At 34.0% G+C, this 22688-nt stretch overlaps 3 protein-coding genes across 3 annotated transcripts in view; 2 read left to right on the forward strand and 1 right to left on the reverse strand.

Moving 5' to 3' along the window:
• Positions 1-7629: 7629 nt before the first annotated feature.
• Positions 7630-12362, reverse strand: LOC107746457 (transcription factor A, mitochondrial-like). Its single transcript, XM_016560678.1, has 7 exons — positions 12108-12362; positions 11664-11791; positions 11514-11584; positions 10279-10428; positions 10038-10133; positions 9423-9479; positions 7630-8484 (listed from the first exon to the last, which is right to left on the reverse strand). Exons 1-7 carry the CDS (start codon positions 12191-12193, stop codon positions 8242-8244), a joined length of 831 nt encoding a protein of 276 aa, XP_016416164.1. The 5' UTR covers positions 12194-12362; the 3' UTR covers positions 7630-8241.
• Positions 12363-13149: 787 nt separating this feature from the next.
• Positions 13150-17845, forward strand: LOC107746458 (ubiquitin-conjugating enzyme E2 D4-like). The gene is made up of 7 exons (XM_016560679.1): positions 13150-13356; positions 14585-14648; positions 14733-14764; positions 14935-15012; positions 15093-15198; positions 15312-15405; positions 17348-17845. The coding sequence occupies exons 1-7, from the start codon at positions 13333-13335 to the stop codon at positions 17391-17393; spliced, it is 444 nt and encodes a 147-aa protein (XP_016416165.1). The 5' UTR covers positions 13150-13332; the 3' UTR covers positions 17394-17845.
• Positions 17846-18710: 865 nt separating this feature from the next.
• Positions 18711-22688, forward strand: part of LOC107746459 (inositol polyphosphate multikinase-like) — a 31725-nt gene continuing 27747 nt past the window's right edge. The window contains exons 1-2 of the mRNA XM_016560680.1: positions 18711-19236; positions 22002-22087. Coding sequence (XP_016416166.1) covers positions 19080-19236; positions 22002-22087 — 243 coding nt within the window. The 5' untranslated portion in view covers positions 18711-19079. The remainder of the gene's footprint in view (positions 19237-22001; positions 22088-22688) is intronic.

Below are 22688 nucleotides of genomic sequence, written 5' to 3' on the forward strand. Positions count from 1 at the left end.
GGCCACGGGCTCTGTGTGACTTGACGTTACATTGACCGGAGGACTATAAAGTGAGGGCAGGCTAAAGCAGAGCGCCGCCCTTTGTTCAGTATGAGCCAGAGGAAGGGTGGATGGAAGGGGTCTGTCACAAAACTTAGTGAGCTGTCTTCTAAACACCATTTTTGGCCCGTTAGGAGTCAGCATATGATGCCCCCAAATTTGCGAGTCTATGTCTAGATAAGCAGCTCACGTTTTGAGTTTTGAGACACTGTAAGGGTACTGTTTACAAATACTTCATGCCACTGTTTACAAATACGTTATGCTTTGTTTTAAATTTTATATTTATTTATATAACTATTTTTTTTTCACTTTTACATTTTAACGTTTTTATGTTCATGTTTGGTTATTATCGTTATATTTGTATTTTTATTATAATAGAAACTTCCTATTATTGTAGCCTAATACTGGCGAAGTTTTTTTTTTTAAGTTGCACCATGAGAACACAGAATTACTCAAGCATTATTTATCTGATGAGTGGTGATTTATAATAGTATTAATATTATAAATAATATAATATTTATAATAGTATTAATATTAATACAATTATTAATAATAAATATTTAATAATAAGACAGTGAGTATGTGTGTGTATACACACTATTATGTTTTAAATACTATGTAATTTTATATCAATGTGATAAAATAACATTAGTATATAAAACAATAATATAATATAATTGGTTAAATTGGTTATAATAAACAGTAGTTTTAAAATAGGCCTACAGTTTAATATTGAGACAATTATGATGCCATAATATATACATATAAAATAAATCTATTAATATTTTACAATATAAATGCTATAAATTATTGTATAAAGTACATTATAAGTATAAATTATTTATTCATTTGATAAAATAACAACAGTTTATTAATATAATATAAATAATATTTAAATATGTAATATAATATAAATAATATAGTAGTTATAAAATAGTTTACAGTTTAATAGTAAGAAAATATGACACAATATAAGACCATATTAGATAAATATAGACTAACATATTTGTATTTTTTACAATATAGTCTGTATGCAGTATAATAATATAATATAATATAATATAACATTATTTTGTGACTTTTTTGGTAAATCCGGATCACGTGACCCATGATGCTTCTGCAAGGATGTAGGCAGCTGTCAGCTGGAGGAATTTAACATCAATTACTTCAATTTCAAGTACGTACGGTCTTTAATTTCAGTTATATGTATTTAAGACAGCCGTATTTCCATCATCATTCCACGCATTTCCAAATCCGATGGTGCAAACGGCATAAACTGGTATTAAAGGGGTCATATGATGCGATTTCAAGTTTTCCTTTCTCTTTGGAGGAGACACTGTAAGGGTACTGTTTACAAATACTTCATGCCACTGTTTACAAATACGTTATGCTTTGTTTTAAATTTTATATTTATTTATATAACTATTTTTTTTTCACTTTTACATTTTAACGTTTTTATGTTCATGTTTGGTTATTATCGTTATATTTGTATTTTTATTATAATAGAAACTTCCTATTATTGTAGCCTAATACTGGCGAAGTTTTTTTTTTTAAAGTTGTACCATGAGAACACAGAATTACTCAAGCATTATTTATCTGATGAGTGGTGATTTATAATAGTATTAATATTATAAATAATATAATATTTATAATAGTATTAATATTAATACAATTATTAATAATAAATATTTAATAATAAGACAGTGAGTATGTGTGTGTATACACACTATTATGTTTTAAATACTATGTAATTTTATAATGTAAATGCATTAAAATTATTTCATGATAAAATAACAACAAATATAAACAATATAATATAAATATATAATATGATATAAAATAACATAACATAATATAGTTTATTACATTCGTTATAATAAACAGTAGTTATAAAATACAATTTACAGTCTAATAAGACTTATTTAAATTATGACACCATACAAGAAACCACATAAGACCAAGTAAGATAAGTATAGAATATATATATATATATATATATATATATAAATATAAATTCAGCTAGTTGTTCAGGCAACGTATCTCATTTTCGTTTAGTTTGACTTTATGTACTAAAATAACTAAAACAAATTTAAAAAAATGAAGTTTATGTAGATATTTAAGAACAAAAACTAATAAATGTTCATTAACAAAGGTGTATTCTGTTACACCAAATACACAAAATAATGATCTTTATGCAAACAGCATATGACCCCTTTAAAGTCTGTTTTGATAGCTTAGGTTGCTAACAAAATGGAGCCGCGCGCTTCTTGAACTGTAATCTCAGTGAGCGCGCAGCAATTGTGTTTGAAAATAACACAGCTTTATAGAAAATAAAATCGATTTAATGGTAATGTTTACAGTATAATATAGGCTGTCTGACAGATAATAATAGCTAACATGTTAAGATATAAACAATCAAGCAGTTGAGATTTTCTGTATAGTAGTGCTGTACTGTATGAACACAAATAAAGTTGTATGTATTTATACATTTTAATAGAGAGCTTTACGGTAATATACAGTAGTTTACATTTTGCGACAATACAAACAATCAAGCAGTTGAGATTTTCTGTATAGTAGTGCTTTACTGTATGAACACAAATAAAGTTGTATATATTTATACATTTTAATAGAGAGCTTTACGGTAATATACAGTAGTTTAGATTTTGCGACAATACAAATAATCAAGCAGTTGAGATTTTCTGTGTAGTAGTGCTTTACTGTATGAACACAAATAAAGTTGTATATATTTATAAATTTTAATAGAGAGCTTTACGGTAATATACAGTAGTTTACATTTTGCGACAATACAAACAATCAAGCAGTTGAAATTTGCTGTATGTCACCCTGGACCACAAAACCAGTAATAATGGTCAATTTTTTGAAATTTAGATTTATGCATCATCTGAAAGCTGAATAAATAAGCTTTCCATTGATGCATGGTTGCACAGTGTATACTTATATATCCAACATTATATATAGAGCTGTGCAATAATATAGTTTAAATTTTGCATATTCAATTTATTATTTTTCCCCCTACAGAAAACCTTTGTACCAAATGTTCACTCTGTTCGCAAAACTAAAGATGAGTAAGTATTTTATACCTCATCCTAAACACACACACACACACACACACACACACACATTCATTTTTTATTTTCACTGTCTTTGCTTCTGACCTTCAGTGATTTAATTCCAACATACAAAAAAGATGATGTACGTCTCAATGACCCTTTATCATGTGACAAATTTCACAAAGTCTTCAAAGTTAATTAGTAGCATTTTAATGCTTTTCCTGGTTTAATTGAGCAGTTTTTGGATCATCCTGGATTAAATAATGATCCCAAGCAAAGACCAATCAGACTTCCACTCTATCAGTCATGCAACTTCCTGTCAACAGATGCAGCTAGTTCATGTAAGTTACAGTTTATGCTAACAGTAATTTTTATTTAGCTTGTTTTGTTGCTAGTTTTTGTTCTGTTTACATTAAACAAGTAACTAAATCCAAGGCATTTTTGCAGTTATAGAAGAGACAGCATCTGATAATGCACTGAAATCAGCCAAAGCTGAGCAGAAATACCCTGTGCCAGTGAGGGGCACGTCTTCATGTCCGCAGCAGCCAACGGTTGGAGAACTGTTCCAACAGCTGACTGTTTCGGATAAGGAAGAACTACTGTTTATTCAACTTCCTGATACCATACCTGGTCAACCTAAACCCCCGAGCCCAGAGAAACCCAGAAAGGAAGGCAAGACTCAAGATAAGCGCTCATCAAAAATTAAAGCTCTGGTAAGTTTATATTCCATACTATGCCTTAAAAATATCATATATTTACTGTATTGTGATATATCTTTTTTTTACCCTAAAGGTCCTTGCACACCGAGTCCAAAATTTTTGTATGCGTTTTTTCGTATTCGTCATCCTTTCCTATCAAAATGCTTGCTACGGATGCGAAAACGCAGAAAATCGAACCTGATCCGAATTTTTTTATGACGGACGAATGTTTCGGATAGGGATGCACGATATTGGAATTTTGACGATATCCGATATGCCGATATTTTTCAACTCATTTTGGCCGATAGCCGATACCGATATATTTCTTTTTGTTTGGAAACAACACCAAGTCTCTCCTGTGTGGAAATTTGAAATATAATTATTTTTAATTTGTTCGAATTAAATAATAATGAAGTTCTTTTATAATGACAGTACATTGAAAGCTTTGAAAATAATTATAAATCAGCTATATATCAATCGCTGCAATTTTTTATATATATATTTTTCAGAAAGATGCCAGTGGTAACCTTAAAATATTATTTTAAGATTTAACATTTGTAGATGGTCTAAGGCAAGAATTGTATAAATTTTCAAAATGTTTTAGAGCTCGTGGTTCTTTTAAAAAAACAAACATATTACACATTAATGAATAAATCTGTATATATAAAATGATTTAATTTACAAGCGTCATGTTTGTGATTTTTTTTTATCACAAAAGCTATAGCTTCTGACCTTTGCATTAAAATATAACATACTCATGATTTTATGACATTGATACTGCTTTATTTATTCAAAAACACAAGTTTCTTAGTGATATTTGTGTATTTTACTTTCATTTTGTTACAAGTAGGCCAACAGCGCCCCCTATGTAAATACAATGCCTTACTGGACTGGCATTAGAACGCATCAATCATCTTGTACATGTATTCTCAAATTAAATGCAGTGATCCAAAACAGTGAATCTAATCATCAAGGCAAACATTTGCTTCAAGATTGACCACACTGCTGACTTGATTAATTGCTAGGACACCCTGAGCACATGTGAGTTAATCCTCTTATCGGCAAGACATATCGGCATAATTTTTCATATCAGGCCGATGCCAATATTTACATTTTAAGCCATTATCGGCCAATTCCAATATCGGTCCGATAATATCGTGCATCCCTAGTTTCGGATACTTTCATTTTGTTACAAGTAGGCCAACAGCGCCCCCTATGTAAATACAACGTCTTACTGGACAGGCATTAGAACGCATCATCTTGTACATGTATTCTCAAATTAAATGCAGTGATACAAAACAGTGAATCTAATCATCATTAAGGCAAACGTTTGCTTCAAGAATGACCACACTGCTGACTTGATTAATTGCTAGGACACCCTGAGCACGTGAGTTAATCCTCTTATCGGCAAGACATATAGGCATAATTTTTCATATCGGACCGATGCCAATATTTACATTTTAAGCCATTATCGGCCAATTCCAATATCGGTCCGATAATATCGTGCATCCCTAGTTTCGGAGGCAGTGTGTAAACGTGATTGACACGACGTGAGGTCGTATTTATTTTTTAACATGCGAAAATTTCAGATGAGAATTTCGGACTCAGTGTGCAAAGACCTCAAGGGTGAATATTTAACTTTTCATTATTATTAAACGGGTTTTTTTTTTTGCTACTGTACGTTACACAAGTTGTTTTTGCTGCCGAATTTTATAGTATGATTTTATAGTACTCTTATTTAAAAAGATCAAGGAGTTTATTTCCTCATGAAATGAGCATTTGAAAGCCAACCACATTCGTTTATAAACATTTAATATCATCTACAGTGTCCTCTGAAGGATTTTAATGCTGTTGTGATATCATTCTTCAGGATCAGCCTGATAAAGCCGCTGTACCTGTGCTGTCAGACTTCTCAGAGGGTCTGATTGGAAAACTGCAAATGAGAAAGTCTGGTAAAGTTCAGCTGGTCTTGGGAAATGTTACATTAGAAGTCTCAGAGGGAGCGGCCTTCTCTTTCCTACAGTTAACACGTTGTCATTTTTAATAGATGCCATGTAGCAAAATGACAAAGAAAAGTATCAGTTGTGCAAACATATCAGAATAAAAAACAGACACAACCAAAAATATCTGTATGACAAGTTTATATTAATTTTAAAAAATCATAATGGAAAATGGAATCATAATGCAAGAATACAGTGGGTACGGAAAGTATTCAGACCCCCTTAAATTTTTCTTTTATTCTTCTCTTGTCAGCTTTCATCTAGTTTCAGCATGTTTATAACAGATTATTTGATTGCTATTCCCCCCCCCACCTTTTTCAACTTTAACATATAATAGAATAAATGACAACTGGTCCTGCCAATCTCCAAAATGTCAAAAAGCATGTATCATAAAGGTTGTCATACAACTATATAACACAAGTGGTCATATGGACCACTTTTATGATGCATTTTGTTGTTTTTGCAGCCTTTTTAAACAATGCAATTATAAAACCCCTTTTGTGTTTCATGGAAGAAAGTAAGTCAGTCAGAGGGATTTGGGCTTTATGGTAGCATTCTGGTATGTATATTTTTGCACAGCCCAATATTGAAGTTAACTGGATATGTTTTATTTGTTATTAAGTAATAGTTCACCCAAAACTGAAAATTTGTTGAAAATGTACACACCGTCAGGTCATCCAAGATGTAGATGAGCTATTATCTGTATCAGATAATTATTACTATAATAATTATTATTACAGATAATAATTACATCATTTGCTTACCAGTCTCTGCAGTGAATGGGTGCTGTCAGATTGAGAGTCCAAAAAGCTGATAAAAACATCACAATAATCCACAAGCAATTCACACCACTCCAGTCCGTCAATTAATGTCTTGTGAAGTGAAAAACTGTTTGTAATAAATCCATTGTTTGTTTTTTTTTATTAAATTTAAATCATTTTTATTTTGGCCAGATGTGAGTTAAAATGTCTTAATGATGGGTTTTATTTTTAGAAATACGCAGCTTTTCACTTCACAAGACATTAATTGATGGACTGGAGTCTTGTTGATTACTTTCGGATTATTGTGATATTTTTCAGCTGTTTGGACTGACTGCATCTTGACGGCACCCATTCACTGCAGAGGATCCTTTGGTGAGCAAGTGACGTAATGCTGCATTTTTCTAAATCTATTCCGATGAAGAAACAAATGGACTGTAGATCTCATTTACAAGAAGTTTGTTTCATGGGATATAATCATTTTTGTATCTGCAGCAACTAGTCTGTGTGCGGATGTCGGAGGGCCTGACCGGAGACATTACTGTGCTTGGAAACATCACACACAAACTGGTGTGTTCACCTGATTTTGAGACTTTGCTGCAAGAAGCCAAACTGCCATCTGATCCCAGCTCGGCTTCAAAGTCCTGATTTTATCCCACGAGAATATTTAAAACTATATTGTAAATAACTGTTCTTAAATGTAAAAAAAATGTGAGGTTTCATGCCCTGAGTTGACAATTGCATTATAAGATAATATTCAGCCTAAACCTGAGGCCACTTGATTTGTATTTAAAGGGATAGTTCACCTAAAAATGAAAATTAAGAATATTTGAAACTACATTGTAAATAACTGTTCTTAAATGTAAAAAAATGTGAGGTTTCATGCCCTGAGTTGACAATTGCATTATAAGATAATATTCAGCCTAAACCTGAGGCCACTTGATTTGTATTTAAAGGGATAGTTCACCTAAAAATGAAAATTGTCATGTACTCACTTTTCATGTTATAAGAGAGAAATTTCGTTTTCCCTCCATATAATGTAATTATATGTTAATTTGCCCATTTGGTGATTGAGGAAAAGAGCAGCTCAGACATTCTTTAAAATATCTGAATTTGTTTTATACAGGATGAAGAAGGTCATACAGACTTGGAGTGTGAGGTCGAGTAAATGACTCATTTTTCACTTTGGGTTGTATTATATCTCTAACCTTAGCACACTTATGAAATTTTAAACGTTTTGATGAAGTTGTGTAGCATTCTTTTGTAAATAGCTCCTGTTGCTTTTATAGAAAAGGTTAATGTTTATTTTGTAAGTAAAGACATTATACAAACCATGGCATCCTCTTTTAAAGCATGATACACAAACTCATTCTAAGAAGCAAATGGAAACTGATGTCAGTCTTACGTTTCATAGCCAGTCAAGAAACAGAGTTCTTGAGTAGCTTAAAAGCAATACAAGTACTATAAAAACAGTCATAATCAGGACCTAAACTATTGAGTAAATGAAACCAGCAAAAAGGGATGAGACGTCATGAAGGACTCTTCACAGTTTTAAAACCTTCATGCTTTGAGCACTATAAATGCAGCTCTAGTAACGGAAAGCACAGGCTTTTTATTGAGGACGGTACTGGCCTTTGTACAACACGCTCTGTCTAACAGAGTCACATACATCATTTCACTTCTTAGTGCTCTCCACAGTCTTTTTCACTGCTGTTCCAGTCTTCTTTTTTGGTGCTTTTGCCTTTAGCACTCTTACTTTGGATTTCTTCTTTATGTCTTTAGTGGTTTTGGCTTTGATGGCTCTCCTCTCCTTTCTCCGAACAAGGTCTTCCCTTCCGATCTCTATCATATGCTCCTCCCACGATTTTATTTCGTTCTTGTAACGGACTTTGTCATCCTCTGCCAGCTGAATGTACATCTACAACAGTGACACAAGTCAGATAAAGGATCTGTTGCAAAACATAGCAAGCTTTCAATTGCTTTATAATTTTGTATTTTTTTATATTTACAGGTGCATCTCAATAAATTAGAATGTCGTGGAAAAGTTCATTTATTTCAGTAATTCAACTCAAATTGTGAAACTCGTGTATTAAATAAATTCAATGCACACAGACTGAAGTAGTTTAAGTCTTTGGTTCTTTTAATTGTGATGATTTTGGCTCACATTTAACAAAAACCCACCAATACACTATCTCAACTGATTAGAATTGATTAGGTAGCGGTGTTCGGCCATACACAAATGACATTACTTGACAAACACCAAACAGTTTGTTTGCTCAGTTTATTAAATCGTGACCATCTTGTAGTGATTGATGTTAAATCAAAGTTGAGGGAATGAATTAGTACATGAACACAATTTAATAAAACGATGAAATGAATAGTCGTAAGAATGAATTCTTAATTTGCTACCCTAATAAATATATATTTGTCTGTATGACGTGCAGGGCTCCGTATCTTGTTCTCTGTTTAATGTAAGCGAGTTTGTCAATGTACTGTTTTATTGTTGTTGTGTTTTTCATTAAGAATAATAATGAACCCACCATTTTCAAGCATTCATTTTGTTGAAAGAAAGGGAAAGATGTAAAGACCTACTGTTAAATCCTGTGATGCAATCCTGAGCATCACTAGCAAATATTTTCTTGTAAAATATGAGGTGTAATATCGACATTCGATAAAAAAAATTTCCTCCCCGTGGCATAACTAATTGTAAGTGCTATTATTTATATGATTCACAGAGATACTGCTCGTAGTGTTTTTAAATCAGCCAGTTTATGAGGTGGAGACAGCAGGCAGCTCACAGGATGATGGAACAGAGCCGTAGTGTGAGCTACTTTTGATGCTCAAGGCAAAACTCACTTGTTTCTGTGTTGCATTGAAACGCTCCCAGTCGTCTCTCAGAGACTTCATCTTCGTCTGGAAAGAAAAAAAAAGACATTCAAGTTAACCCACTTGTTGCAACCAATAAATATTGTGTTAAATACTTCAATTGCATATTACACAAATGTTTAGTTTTAAAGGGTTAGTTCACCCAAAAATGAAAATTAGGCTGCGTTTTACTCAACCCCGAGGCATCCTAGGTGTATATGACTTTCTTCTTTCAGACGAATCCAGTCTGAGTTATATTAAAAATTGTTTTTGATCTTTCAAGCTCTATCATTGCAGTCAGCGGGTGTTGCATTGCTTCAGTCCAAAAGAAGTGAAATAAAAAGCGCCTCCTGTAGCGAATCGATGCGTTTTTGTAAGAAAAATATCCATGTTTCATAATTTTTGGGTGAACTAACCCTTTAATGGTCTGTAATATCTTTGGTTAAACTGTGAACTTCAAATACATTATTACACCAGATACAAAAACAAATAATTGAAATTATTTATACAAAATACACTACAGTTAGCTATATTTTAGATGCAGACATTTTTGCATACTGTATAAAATCTGAATCTTGAATATGAAGAACTAAAGTCCATTTTCACCTGCATATTAGTTCCTTTTGCCTCCTCAAAGTGCTCCGACATGAAGATGTTGAAGGCGCTCCTGGGACGTTTGGGCTTGCCAAGACTGTTCAGCTCCTACAAGTGAAGTATACTATTCCTTTACTATAAAGGTAATCAAAATACTTAATTTCTGAAGAAGAAATGAAATAATATTTAGTCAGTGTAAAGTGTCTCATTGGTGGGTTAGTATAGTAGTTACATAATGGAAGGCAAAACTCACCTTCTTTCTCCTAATTGCTTTTCTTTTGGCCACTTTTTGTCGTTTCTCTACTGCAAGAGCAGCAGTTTGTGCAGGAGTCAGTTGGGCTTTGTATTTCTCCAGAACAAGCTTATATTGCTCCCTGGATGCTGAAGATGCATCCTGAAATGGCTGCGATATAGGGATGTGAAATAGCTCAAATTAGTGGATGACAGGAATTTTTCAATGGCCAATGTCAATAGCAATAACTAAAGAGCAGTGGTCCACCCAAAAATAAAATTATAAAACTAAAATAAAATAAAAAAAAATAATTATATCATTAAAAACATGATATGTGACCCTGGAGCACAAAACCAGTCTTAAGTCGCTGGGGTATATTTGTAGCAATAGCCAACAATACATTTTATGGGTCAAAATTATTGATTTTTCTTTTATGCCAAAAATCATTAGGATATTAAGTAAAGATCATGTTCCATGAAGATATTCTGTAAATTTCCTACTGTAAATATATGAAAACTTAATTTTTGTTTAGTAATATGCATTGCTAAGAACTTAATTTGGACAACTTTAAAGGCGATTTTCTCAATATTTAGATTTTTTTGCACCCTCAGATTCCAGATATTCAAATAGTTGTATCTCGACCAAATATTGTTCTATCCTAACAGACCACACATCAATGGAAAGCTTATTTATTCAGCTTTCATGTGATGTATAAATCTCATTTTCGAAAAACTGACCCTTATGACTGGTTTTGTGGTCCAGGGTCACATATAAAAACCTTGTGTAAAATTTACATCACTGTATACAACAGTTATACAAGTGTTATATCTAAAAATAAATAGCAATTCAATTTAATAATTTTAAACTAACATTATTAAAGTCCCAGCTGATTGGGTTCCCTGTGTAGTTTACAGTGTTAGTTGTGACAGATTTTTTCCTTTAGAAAAATGTACACTTTCTGTACATGATTTATAACCAAATTTAAATAACTAGATCTGTGAAATCTGTCAATACACAGCCCTAGGTAAAAATTCCCTATAAATATTGATTGGTGTTTTTCTATTGCAAAAGCAGCAGTCTGTTGTCCACAGCAACCTTATATTGCTCCCTGGATGCATGTATGTATGTATGAATGTATACATATACAATGTACAGAAATGGAGATGTACACATTTTATTTTAGGCAGAAATTTTGCACATTTACTCAAAATAAACTAAAACATATGAACACACACATACATGAAGCAAGAATTTACCTGCTTCTGTTCAAGAGTCAGCATTTTCCACTGCTCTGCTAACTTTCGGACAATATCCACATTTTTGATTCCTGAACAAAACAGATTGTTCATTATCTTGTTTCAAAACAAATCAGAAATGCAAGGTAGTTTTGCGACTGAAGCGGATACCTGGATTTTGTCTGCTGATGGTGGGATGCATCTCTTTCACATATGTCATGTATGCTGTCAGGGGTCTCTTAGGTGGACCCCCTGTTGTGGTGCTAAAACTCTTTAACACTGGAGCTACACATGAACACCTAAAATTTGCAAATAACTGTCACTGTACAAAAATTGGCATGGATGTTACAGAATAATTATTCGTAAAAAAAAAAAAAGAAAAGTTTTTTTTACACCTTACAAAAAAGTTAAATTATAACTTTAGCTATTGAGCGAGTGCAGCGTTGTCACTATATATCTTACATTACCTGACCATATGGCTGTTAAAATGTGAAAATATGAATGTATAGCTGCGTTTAAATATGTTGCTAAAATAAAATTCATTAGATATGATAACGTTACATTAACTAATAAACAAGTCATGCATCAATAACCTTAAACTTGAAGCACGCTCACCTCACAACAGATGCACTCGAGAACAAACCCAAAGACTTTACCAAAAGATTAGCACCGACTGACATCAAACTGAACGGAGCCATCATACACGTGCTGTGATCTCCCCGATTAAAGGAATCAAATATTTAATATGCACGGTGAGAACAAGATACACAATAGCTGTCTTGAAATGAATGTTATGGTCGTGAATTACAGTTCCGCCTCCTCCGGTAAAGGCGCCATTCCGTCTGACATCTAAACGAAGTGCATTATGGGAGAATTATTCGTTTAAAATTGTATAGATGCACCTGTACTTAAAGAACGTTTGGGAAATCGCAATGTTTACCAATTTAATTATATTCGTTTATTATTTTCGCGGGAAGCGCTGTATTATTGTGTTATTCAGTTATATTTGGTAAAGCGTGGTGTACGTAAACGCTTTAACCCTTTGAAGCCTGACATATAACCAAAATAAAAGTCAGAGAAAAAAGGACCCGAACGGAGCCAAAATATGCTGCTGCTGTAATTTATGTGGCCAAAAAGCAAGTAATTCTCATAGATCAATGAGAACAGTATTAGGCTATTTACATAAAATGCATATAAATATCAGTTGCACATAGTTTTAATATAATTTAATTGTTTATAATGCAGTGATGATTGAGAGATGTACAAACAAACATTCACCGAAAGCCTGATGTGTCATATTTGATACTTACATTTTAATATGATTTTTCTTCATAAAAAAGTAGATACATAATAAAGTAAATTTAAGTTGCTTCAGTCCAGCAATGAAACTAAAATATTATTAACATTATGAAAGTTATTCTTACATTAATACTTAATAAGAATAAAGATTTTACATAAAAAAAAAAAAAAAACTTTAAACCACTGTGGAAGGCAATTGGTTATTTAAAAGCTTATTTACATTTACATTTACATTTAGTCATTTTGCAGACGCTTTTATCCAAAGTAGGCGGGTGCTGAGCCTGTGACTGTTCTATATTCCTGCATCAATGTCTTGAACTTGATGCGATAATGCTCTTGCAAATGAGACCTAATGACTTTTATTTTGTTTTCCCCAGCTCCGCACCGGAAGAGTGAGCTTGCTGTGCTACAGCTGTCTCTCCTCGCCGCTCACGTTCGTTTTACTCAGGGAAACACAGTATTGCTGAGCTGTTTCGTAGCAATAATATCGGACACATAATATAATCGCGTAAATCTGGGGCGGTACACACAGTAAAGCAGCATGGCATTAAAGAGAATACAGAAGGTAAGACCTTTGTGCGTACATGACCAACATTAGCCAAGTTTTTTTTTTTTTTTTAACCTGCTAGCGTTAGCGTTGTTTATATCGAATATCGGGGTTAAAAATATAATTTCTCTTACTAACTAATAATATGTTATTTATAGGCTTTATGATGTTGTTAAACTAAATTATATAATTTATTTAAAGCACTTTTGTTGACAATTTAGAGCCCTGTAATAATTTATTCAAACCCAATTTGGATTTATTTGAAGCCTAACTTAATGAATGTAAGTTTATTAAACAACAAAATATCAAGCCAGGTGGCTTTTATTTTAATAAACTACACCTGTGGTTTCTCTGCTAAGACACATGTGTGAACTTGAGGAGAACTGACTTCATTCATCCCCTAACAGCCATCTTGACACCGGAAGTCTTTTAAAGTTTTTTTATTTATTTATTTATTTTTTCAAAATGGCCTTGAGGATTGAAATGAGTTGAAAACTGAAATTAGAAAAAGAGTTTTTCCACATATGCCACTTAACATTAGAATGGCTATATAAATATATTTAGAAACATAATTGTGGAGTAATAATGTCATCCTAAAGCCTTGAACACACCGGGACGATTATCGCGTGCGCTTATCGCCGCGTCTTTTGTGTTCATACCCAAGCAATTTTCGCAGGCGATGAGCCGAGTGAACGTGCAAATTCACTCCCTGACATTAGATGGCGCTTAATGAAAAACACAAATACCCATTGAATCCTATTTGATCTGCAATTCCTCTCCATAACAACTCCCTCTTATCAAGATTTTTGTAGTCGCTGTCGCGTTTGTCATAAAGCCCTTTGTGTTCAGACACCAATGAGACCAGCAGCTCTACATTCATCTTGCCTCGATGTTTCTTCTTCGTCTACTTCCTCTTCGTCGTTAGGTATCAATGTGTGCTCGGCAAGACCGTTTTGTGCTTGAGCGCCACCAAGTCGTGTTTTACTGTAACTTCAGCAGCTCCAGGCACGTGAAGAAAAGCGCCAATCTCATTGGTCGGCCAGTTTTTAACACGGCGCGTTAAACCAAAAAAATGAGCCCGAGGCGTTTTTTAAAAAATGACGCTTTTACGCCTTGCGTTTTGCGCGTCGGTGTGCACACTCACATTGGCGCCCTTTGTTTAGTCACGAGGCGTTAAACGTCGGCGATAATCGCGCGCGATATTCGTCCCGGTGTGAACAAGCCTTAATTTCTTCTTCTGTTTCAGGAGCTTCAAGACTTGCAGAGGGACCCTCCTGCCCAGTGCTCTGCTGGACCGGTTGGTGATGACTGTAAGTTCACTGTCAGTCTTTTTGAGTTGCTTTACATAATAACATCTAAGACGAATTTCAATAAGCCTCTTCTTTTATTTTTAGTGTTTCACTGGCAGGCAACAATAATGGGACCTGTAAGTACTTACCTCATTAGCCTTTAGCAGTTTGCTTCGCTTAATAACACATGCTGAATGTGATGATGTGAAGTCCATTTTAAAAATAATTAGATCTGAGATGTATGTAACCTATTTTAATACACCTACACAGTTTGCTAATTTCTAGTGTCATTTCCTTTGATTTGCAGAGTGACAGTCCATACCAAGGAGGGGTCTTCTTTCTCACAATTCACTTTCCAACAGACTATCCCTTCAAGCCGCCAAAGGTAGTGACGCTACACCCCACCTCCGTGTACTTGCCGTGTTGTCTTAAAATGGCATTTTGACACCCATCTCAATTTAACAGGTTGCGTTCACAACAAAAATCTACCATCCCAACATTAACAGTAATGGAAGTATTTGCCTGGACATCCTGAGGTCGCAGTGGTCTCCAGCTCTAACGGTTTCAAAAGGTACTTGTGTGTGTGTTTTAATTCTTTATTTTTTAATAGTTGAACTATATAATTTGTAATACCCAGTTTGCCTATGCTTTCATGATTGTGATTTGTTTTCATCTCTTTTTCAGTTCTTTTGTCCATATGTTCTTTGCTTTGTGATCCAAATCCTGATGACCCCTTAGTCCCAGACATAGCACACATCTACAAATCAGACAAAGAAAAGTAAGTATAATGTTTTAAAAAAGAAGTCTTAATTTGTTTCCCTCATGTTGTTCCAAACCCATACAACAATGAAAACATGTATCAAAGGGAAACTAAAGCACCACAAAAGTATTGAAAAAGTGCTCAAGTCAAGTGCTGAATATTTGTGTGCTGTATTTCAAGGCTCCTGAAATCCTACAGTAGCTCTGTGTGTAAACGGCCAAAATTTAAGTTGTTATTCACTGATAATATTCTCCTCCAGTGTGTTCAGATCATTGGGTGGTGCTCATTAAATTGTGCATCCTCGTTTCATTTCCTTGCACCCTAGCTCCTCCCAACTAGAATGTGAGGAAAGGATGCAAGGAAAAATGAGGATAGAGGAATCAAAAGAAATTATTTGTATATTGGAATATTCCTGATCATTTAAACACCACTTTAATTTAAAGCATCACCAACTGCACTCAAGGAATCCCTTATGATTTTGAGGTTTGGTTATTAAAGAAATTCATAGTAAAACAAGATCGCTAGTTGAAATTCACTCAGAAAATATTTAAGCCTAAATTTAAGATTTATGTATTTTAAATTGCATATAACATTTGGATTACACTGTTTTAACAAACTAATAAACTGAATGTGGTGCATGTTTGTCAGTCATGCATAAATTAAATGGGTAAGAAACTGCACTCAAAAAAAACAAAAAAACATGGCATAGTATCAAATATTTGCATCTATTTGATTTGATCTAAATCATAAAATGATCATTTTCAAAATGTATTGATGCTGATTGCTTAGAATCAACATAAATCATTGTAAAAACAAATGTATTCATTTGAAAAGTATGAACATATTTTAAATACGGCTAGCTGTGGAACAAATTGTATTTATTTATTTATTCATTTATATAAACTTGATTACTGGCGTAGGGATGTAACGATTAACCGCGAGCCAGTTGAAAATCGATTCAAATATGTGATCGAATCGTGAAATCAAAATCGTGAATTGAATGGAATCGTGAGTTGAGTGAATCGTTACATCCCCATTACTGTGTATTTAAACACGTTTAGTTTATTAGTACTATTCCAAAAGTCTAAGCTGTTTCTTGTCTGTTTGATGATGGATATGCATTACTTTACATTTGTTTTAAAACCGTGCAATTCAAATTGATGGAAATTTGACGTGCAATTCAAAGGCATATATTTAGTCCTACATATTATTTGAGTATGTGAAATGTACTGCAAAGGTGAAACGTAAATCAAAATTGTGACTAATGTGAAGGGTTGGAGAATTTATACGAGTGTCAGGGTTTTCGTCAAGACACACTGTGTATTCACGCTCCGCTGGAAGATCCCTCACTTTTCGTTCCTTGCCTACTCCTGGTGCAATTAGAGAATTGACATGTCCTTCAAGATGGCTGACTCAGATCGATTTCCAGGTCATGGGCTGAAGGATGGAAGAGCGAAGAAACGAGGATGCACCTATTTGAGAATTGAGTAGCACCCATTGAGTGAATTTGTGAATCAGATCAGTACAATTCATGAATGAATTCAGACCAGTTTTGTGAACTTGATTCTTCGATTCATTGAAAATATCCAATGCAAAGTATACACCTTGTTTACATCTTGGATGTCGCTACTGTGCTTATGAATGCATGAAGCAGAGCTAGGGCAGATATCAAGATTTATATCAAACAGTTGCTCAAATTGTGGTTTATTCCTACACAGAGCTGTCATATGACTTCAGAGCACTTTAATTAATTGCACTGACTACAGTATTTTCACTTTCATCATATTGACAAGAATCACCGGGTTATTCTTCAGGAATTCACCCTTTTGTGTACATTTAAACAGGTTTGGAACATCACGAGTGCGAGTAACATAGACCATACGTGTTACGTTAGATTGGAATATGGTTAGGCAAACTAGACTGTTTATGAACTTATTGATTTTTGATTTTCTTGTACCAGGTACAACAGACTAGCAAGAGAATGGACCCAGAAGTATGCAATGTGAAGACTTAATGGACATTTTTTAAAGTCACAAATCACTGTAAATTCTAGCATCTAAAAGTAAGATTAGGATATATTATTAAACACATTGTACTGTTAACATTTACCATCTGAAATGACCAATAATAATAGCTGAACTAGTATTTTGAAGGGGACTGTGCGCTGCACAAAAAGACATTAAGCTTTTTATTGGTTTTGTGTATTTTGATCATTCCCCGCAGTGGTGTTGGGCACTTTGTTTTCTTGTTTCATAAATCCTATTTAAGATTGGCATGACGTTATACAACTGCAGTTACCCTACACAAGGGAAATTAAGAAATTGAAAACCATTTTAATGCATCTCTCATTCAGTTGATTACATTTTCTTTTAGATATTTTTATTGTATAGTTAAGAGCAACTATACTGGATCTATATTTTTCTTTTTTATTTTGCATTAAAATTTGTTTAAAAGCGTGCATCTGTGTTTCTCATATGTTAAGGTGCGTTTGCTCATATTGGTACACAATAGTGTTTTTATTTGCTTTGTTGAAATGCATTTTAAACCAGCTTTGAGTATAAATTGCCATCAGTTCAACAAAAAGCCTTGATTTTCCACTAGATCCGATGCAGTCTTGCAAGTGTCTCTGATTTCAAAATTCATTTAGCATATCATGTATCCCTCTGAAACGCAATTGCTTTATTCTTCCTTCCTAATCAAAGATTTTAATTTGTGCTGTTGCTTTCTGAAACATTTTCTGTGTCCATGAGAACCTAAACAGTAAACAAAAGACATAATTAAAGGCTAATTTATATATCCCCTTAGGTATTGAAGTAATATTTAGCTATATATATGGCTGCTGTTTGTAAACAGTTCCTGATATATCCATAATTACAACGATATTCCCAGTAGGATTACACAAATTATGCCTGAGGGATTTTCTTAATTGCTCAGTAGTCTGAGAACACAAATCATATAATTATGTAAAACATTTTCCATCTCGATGTTTGCTTAGTAGTTAGTTTATATCAGGGTTCCCATTAGTCACAATAACTGAACGTTCAGCAATAAACAGACTTTTATCGTATCCGTAGATTACACCTACCCGGAAGTATTTAGAGGCGAGCCTGCCATTCATAGAAATATTTTCACTGTTAGAGTTCATGTTTTTTCTCCTAATCTTTTTACATTTCGGAAATGATACCCAATGTAGACGTTTCATGAGAAATAATAATAATTAAAAAAAAAATAGCTCGACGTTTCCGCTCGCTGTGCGTAAAAAAAATAGCTCGACGTTTCCGCTCGCTGTGCGTCGTGACGTCACACGCAGCGTGTCTCTCGGGGCGGAAACAAACAGCGAAGCGTTCGCAGAAGAACTGCGTGTTTCCGTGCGATATGACTTACTCCGCAAGAATACCGTGTCGATCTTTGTGCTCCGCTCGTTCCTTAACTACCATCTCGTACCAATTACCGCGGGAGGAGTGTAAACATCTCTGAAGTCAGGAAGTGGGATGTGGCCCAGGTGAAAAGCTCGTTATATGGTCGCGAGCGTGGGCGCCGTGACTGATGGCACGCGATCGGTCACACACATCAGGATGACGCGTCGAGGGCGTGCGTTCAATATGTGAATTCGAGCGTGGAGGACAGTAGTTTAGAGAAACAACGAGCCGTTGCAGTGAAGTCTTAGGTGTGAGTGTCAGCTCAGCATCATAATGGACTCGTCTGTGGCGCTGGGAAGGCTGGAGCTCGCGCGTCCGTTAATGACCCGCGGCTCGTGTTTACCTGAGGGCGCGCAGAGCGCTCACCTGAACGGCTGCGTGCCGCTCTCTCATCAGGTGGCCGGACACAAGTACGGCGTTGATAAAGTGGGTCAGTAGACATTTAATGTCATTCCTATTCATTTGAACCAGGATTCTGTCATTTATAATTGTGTACGGGGCTAGCCGTCACAATTTTTACCTCAGTGAACATTTCTCAGGGCCAGTTTTTATACAGCATATGCGTATACTTTAAAGTTTTCTCTGTAAGTTATAAAGCTGTCCATTAAATACTACCGTTTTTATCTACGAAACAAGATGCGGCTGATCTTTTGTGACTAACTTACATGCTGTCCGTCACACTGTCTGGGGTAAGTTGTCACAGTGGGACTTGTCATTAAACGACCTTTCATATGCTTTTTAGTTCAAATGAAACCGTAAAATAATTATGAAGCAGAAAACTATTAAGAAAAAAATTACAATGTACCATTTAGAAATAATGTCAAATTAAAAATATAAATGCTACATTATATATCAAACAACCTTTTGTATGTTTTTTCAGTGAAATTTACACAGTAAAACAATTATGAAGCATTATCAACATTATGAATGAAAAAGCAAAAATGTAGCCTATGTAAAATGAAAAATATAAATGCTACTTTATACATGAAAACATTTAAATGTGTAATGTAGCATTTAAAATGTCAAACTGTTGTTTTGGCCAACAAATATTGTGATTGCAGAATTTTATGAAAATTCCTACAAAAAAATAAATGAAATGAATAAAAATGCAGGATAGCTCGAATATAATGGGAATTTACGGGGGGAAAAGTAAATACTCTCATCCTGACAACACGGTTTCAGTGGACTGTAATTGTTGTAATAATGCCTGAAAACGTTTTTATTCAGAAACATGTTTAAGTGGAATATTCTGTAATGTATCACCTGAATGAATTTGAGATTTTTTGTTTTATGTAATTTTATGTTATAAAGTTTTCTGGATTATGGCGCTGACCTTGTGTTTGCCATGTAAATAGCCCCGATGCTAACATTGCATAAAAAATTAATAGACAAACAAAACCGTTTCAGTTAAAAATCTGTTTTTGTTTTACTGTTGAGCTTTACCTGAATGTATGGCTTTTTTACACAACAGCTATTCATATTAGATTTTCAAATATATTTTAGTATTGAGGAATTTAATTTATAAAAATGCTTGAAACAATCATAAAACTACTGTGAAAACGAGTAATTGTGTATTTAGAGTTGACTTTAAATGTTACTGACATAGCTCATGTGACAACTAGCCCTGATCTCTGATTAGTAATTATCCTGATGCCGCTACATTTAATGGAAACAGTTGAATGGGCTGATAGGTTTTGTTGCTGACTCAGATTTGTCTCCTGACATGCGAAAACAGCTATAGATGTATGAGCCATATAGTGAGTCAGTGGTAACGCCATTTTAAACAGAATTTGACCAATGTGGTTAAACGCAGGAAAGATTTGACTTACATTTGCGTTCACTAGTTCTTTATTACTGCAACATTCTTTTTGGGTGAACCTCACAGAGCCTGTCACACATTTGTTTGGGCCACACAAAATGTTATTTTCCATAACTGTCTATTTTTAGGACTATTCGTTTTTTTTTTCTGCATTGTGGCAGTATTTAAGTGTATTACCATAACTTCAAAAAAAAAAAAACCTTAATTATAATTAAAAATTAATATATATATATATTTTTATACATGATTAGGGCTATGCGATATTGAAGAAAAATGGGATATGCGATAACTCATAGTTCTTGTAAAACCACAACAAATTCCTTGTGGTTGCGCACACTTAAGTGGTGAATAAAGCTCATTCTGATTCTGATTGTGATTTTTCTTCTTTTGTTCATGGCCCCAAATATTGCAAGCTGTAGCGATATGCATATTGCGATATGTACATTTGCGATATTTCGATATATTGCACAGCCCTATACATGATGCACACTTGTGTTTGTTGTAATTTGTGCTTATTTGAATAAAAAGGTGTGTGGACTGAATTATTTTTATTACTGTATTTTTATTAATTTTTTTATTTTATTCCATTATTTAATTTGATCCTCATAAACATTTTTTTTTCATAATAAATGTGACATTTTTTTTATGAATGAGCATAATCATTCAAGATTATAAAATAACAAACAAACTGAAAAATAAACCATCCAGATGCATTGCAATAAGAGGGCAATGTTTTAATTGTCATGATAGTGTTATTACAATGCAAAAAAAATAAATAATTGTAATGGTGCTAAAACAGGCTTTGTGTATTAGTAATTTATTGTTTTCTTTAGGGTGTAGCCAATAGCATGTAAATGTATAAATTAGATGTACTGTGAGTCACTGGAAGAATTGCTTCAGGTAAAAGAGATGTATAATCATTTAAATAAAGGCTTTATTTAAATAGTGTCTGTGGTAGCAAATTACTTGTGGTTGATCATGTTTGTTGTCATAAATTAATCCTGGTCGTGTTTCCTTTTGTTTACTAATGATGTGAATAGATTTTAAAATAGCTGTTTTTAAAGAGGGGGAGCCTGACCTAAATCCAGAGCGTCACAGTCTATGACCGTAATCTCTAAGCCCTGCCAGCCTAGTTCTCAGCAGCATATAGGCCAGCCTGCGATGTCATTACACACACTGCTGTGATTTCCTCTCACATCAGCTTCAAAAGGGCCTATTCACAGTCCTTCAATTAACTCAATGGATATAAGCAGTTATTCATCTGTATAAATCAATGCCTATTTCGAAAATGTTAGCGTGTGCTTATTGTTTGGCATTTGCACTGTGATCATAACGGTAATGAATATGAGATGTTTTTTTTTTTTTTCTAATCACAGGTATCTTGCAACATCCTGATGGTACGGTCCTAAAACAGCTGCAGCCTCCCCCAAGAGGACCCAGAGAGATGCAGTTCTACAGTATGGTGAGCGTTACAGGAATGTTCTGGCTTCAAGACTGATTAAGGTCTGACAACAGCATCTGTGACTCACATTTTGAATCGGCCCTTTGAATCAGAAGCAAACCAAATTGCACCCTGATAACTCAGGGTCATGTCATATATATAAAAGTTATATCCTGTATTTCATCATACATGCATGGATACCAGAAAGGCATCGTTTACTTGGAGGAAAATTCACCCACAGGAGTAACGTTAGTAAAGGCCTGTTCGCACCAAAGACAATAACTATGATGCTAACCAAGGTTATTTTCGTAAACGAAAACTAAAACTAAGACGAAAACGATTGATGAAAAAACAATTTCGTAAACTGAAATAAAATAAAAATGACAAAATAATTGAAAAACTAAAACGAAACGAAACTAACAACAGCTATTGAAAAACTAACAGAACACTTGACCCGTTATCCAACAGCAGCACTAATTTAATTTTGTACCAGACCAGATCCGTTTGACAAAGACTGCGTGTCACGAGCCGCACCCGCATTAAATCTATTACATCAGGTAGGCAAAAATTATTTATTTTCTCATGTAACACAAGCAATCAAACCAAAATTAGGCATTCTAAG

This window comes from Sinocyclocheilus rhinocerous, unplaced genomic scaffold (assembly GCF_001515625.1).
Source record: "Sinocyclocheilus rhinocerous isolate Xijiao unplaced genomic scaffold, SAMN03320098_v1.1 scaffold2725, whole genome shotgun sequence".
NCBI lineage: Eukaryota > Metazoa > Chordata > Actinopteri > Cypriniformes > Cyprinidae > Sinocyclocheilus > Sinocyclocheilus rhinocerous.

Bases quoted from the DNA above. Each gene is read 5' to 3' on its own strand.
- LOC107746457 (XM_016560678.1), bottom strand. From the start codon at position 12,193: ATGATGGCTCCGTTCAGTTTGATGTCAGTCGGTGCTAATCTTTTGGTA. The intron at 11,792-12,107 runs GTGAGCGTGCTT...TGCAAATTTTAG, and splicing joins TCGAGTGCATCTGTTGTGAG to GTGTTCATGTGTAGCTCCAG. The intron at 9,480-10,037 runs GTGAAAATGGAC...TTTTCTTTCCAG, and splicing joins CAAAAGGAACTAATATGCAG to ACGAAGATGAAGTCTCTGAG.
- LOC107746458 (XM_016560679.1), top strand. From the start codon at position 13,333: ATGGCATTAAAGAGAATACAGAAG. The intron at 13,357-14,584 runs GTAAGACCTTTG...CTTCTGTTTCAG, and splicing joins CATTAAAGAGAATACAGAAG to GAGCTTCAAGACTTGCAGAG. The intron at 15,013-15,092 runs GTAGTGACGCTA...TCAATTTAACAG, and splicing joins ATCCCTTCAAGCCGCCAAAG to GTTGCGTTCACAACAAAAAT.